At 40.7% G+C, this 1,790-nt stretch overlaps 1 protein-coding gene across 1 annotated transcript; it reads right to left on the bottom strand.

The window, feature by feature from the left end:
• Positions 1-306: 306 nt before the first annotated feature.
• On the bottom strand, positions 307-1,248 carry LOC134497421 (olfactory receptor 10C1-like). Its single transcript, XM_063303079.1, has one exon. The coding sequence runs from the start codon at positions 1,246-1,248 to the stop codon at positions 307-309; it is 942 nt and encodes a 313-aa protein (XP_063159149.1).
• Between the last annotated feature and the right edge of the window lie 542 nt (positions 1,249-1,790).

Below are 1,790 nucleotides of genomic sequence, written 5' to 3'. Positions count from 1 at the left end.
CTAGCCCTCACGCTGCCCTCTTCTCCCTTTCAGCCACATTTTCTCCTAATTGTCTGAGTTCTATGGTAGACTTCCTTCTGAGGGAATGGCCAGTGAATCCTTTACTTGCATTCTAGCAGGATATTCAACTTAGGTTTTCTGCAGGGCTTCTCCCATTGTTTTCCATACCTCTGTCTCCAACTGTGGGTTATTCCACAGTTAGGCATAACATCTGCCACTGGCATCTCCTAGAATTCATTCCACTGCCTAAATATGTGCATAATAACTGTAATCTGATGAAGAGGTGAAAGAGGTATAATTGGATTATTACCTAAGGAAGACCTGTTTCCTTACTGCTGATTTCATGAAAGCAGCTTTAATCTCTTTATTCCTCAAGCTGTAAATGATGGGGTTCAAGCTTGGGGTCACTACTATGTACAGCACTGCAAGGAATCTGTTACTGTCCATGGAATATGCTGAGTTGGGACGAATGTAGGTAAAAATGCCAGTTCCATAGAAAATGCAGACCACAGTGAGATGTGAGGAACACGTGGAAAATGCTTTGCGCCTGTTCTTGGCCACTGGCATCCTGAAAATAGTGGAGATGATGAGGATGTAGGAAAAAAGGATGAGCAGAAAGGGTACCAGGATAACTAGAACTGCCATTGTGGCAATGGCCACTTCATTTTTGTAGGTATTGGTGGAAGCCAGTCTCAGAACAGGCAAAACATCACAGAAGAAATGGCTGATTCTATTTGACCCACAGAAGGGAAGAGTCAATATTGAAATGGATTGGCCCAAACCTATGAAAACCCCAATGGCCCATGAGGCAGCAGCAAGCTTAGTACATTCCCTGTAGTTCATGATATAGGGATATTGCAAGGGTTTGCAAATGGCAACATAGCGGTCATAAGCCATGACACAAAGAAGACAACAATCAGTGCTACCAAAGAGAATGAAGAAACACATTTGACATCCACAGCCCCAAAAAGATATAGTCTGGTTCTCTGATAATAAATTCATTAGCAAATTTGGGCCGATGGTCGAGGTGTAGCCGATTTCCAGAAAGGACAAGTTCCAGAGGAAGAAGTACATTGGAGTATGAAGGGTAGGATTGAGAATGATGAGGATCAAAATCAGGCTGTTGCCCATCAAGGCCATGAAGTAGAATGTCAGAACGAGGCAAAAGAGAAGTTCTTGCAGAGTCTGGAAATCGGAGAAGCCCAGCAGGGCAATCTCAGTGAAGCAGGTGCCATTGTCTTTTTTCATGGTACCACCCAGATAGGACCTTGGGAACACAAGAGAAGTATGAAATAAGAAATTAAATAATTCTTTTAAGCATTTTTTTAAAAAATAAATCAGCTTGTCATACTTCGCAACCTATATCCTAATTCTTTCATGTTTACTCAGAAGTGGTAAATTGAATCAAGTGATTAGTTGGTTCAAGTAGTAAACTGGATGACTGCAATGTTAGTTTAATGTTGTCTGCATTCCGTGTATAATTCCATCATCTTAGTGAATCATGCAAGCACTGTAGGATACTTTCTCACAATTCATTTTTAGCATTTTCAATTCTGTTTAAGACACAGGTTTGATTGCGTGTGCTGCCCGCTTATGATTTCTTTCTTCATCATTTCAGGGATTCTGTCCAGAATAGGAAGTCTATAAGAATAAAGTCCAATTTTAAAGTATTGTCTTGGAATAACACCCTTTTCATACCTGAAATTATGCACGTATGTTTTAACTCAGAATTCTGAAATGCTAATGTAATGGGAGGATTGCCAGAAAAGGGAACTGGGTCATACTGAAGG

This window comes from Candoia aspera, chromosome 4 (genome assembly GCF_035149785.1).
Source record: "Candoia aspera isolate rCanAsp1 chromosome 4, rCanAsp1.hap2, whole genome shotgun sequence".
NCBI classification, from domain to species: domain Eukaryota; kingdom Metazoa; phylum Chordata; class Lepidosauria; order Squamata; family Boidae; genus Candoia; species Candoia aspera.
This window is presented reverse-complemented; position numbering and strand designations above follow the sequence as displayed.

Excerpts from the sequence above, each read along its gene's own strand:
- LOC134497421 (XM_063303079.1), bottom strand. The coding sequence starts at position 1,248 with ATGAAAAAAGACAATGGCACCTGCTTCACTGAGATTGCCCTGCTGGGC.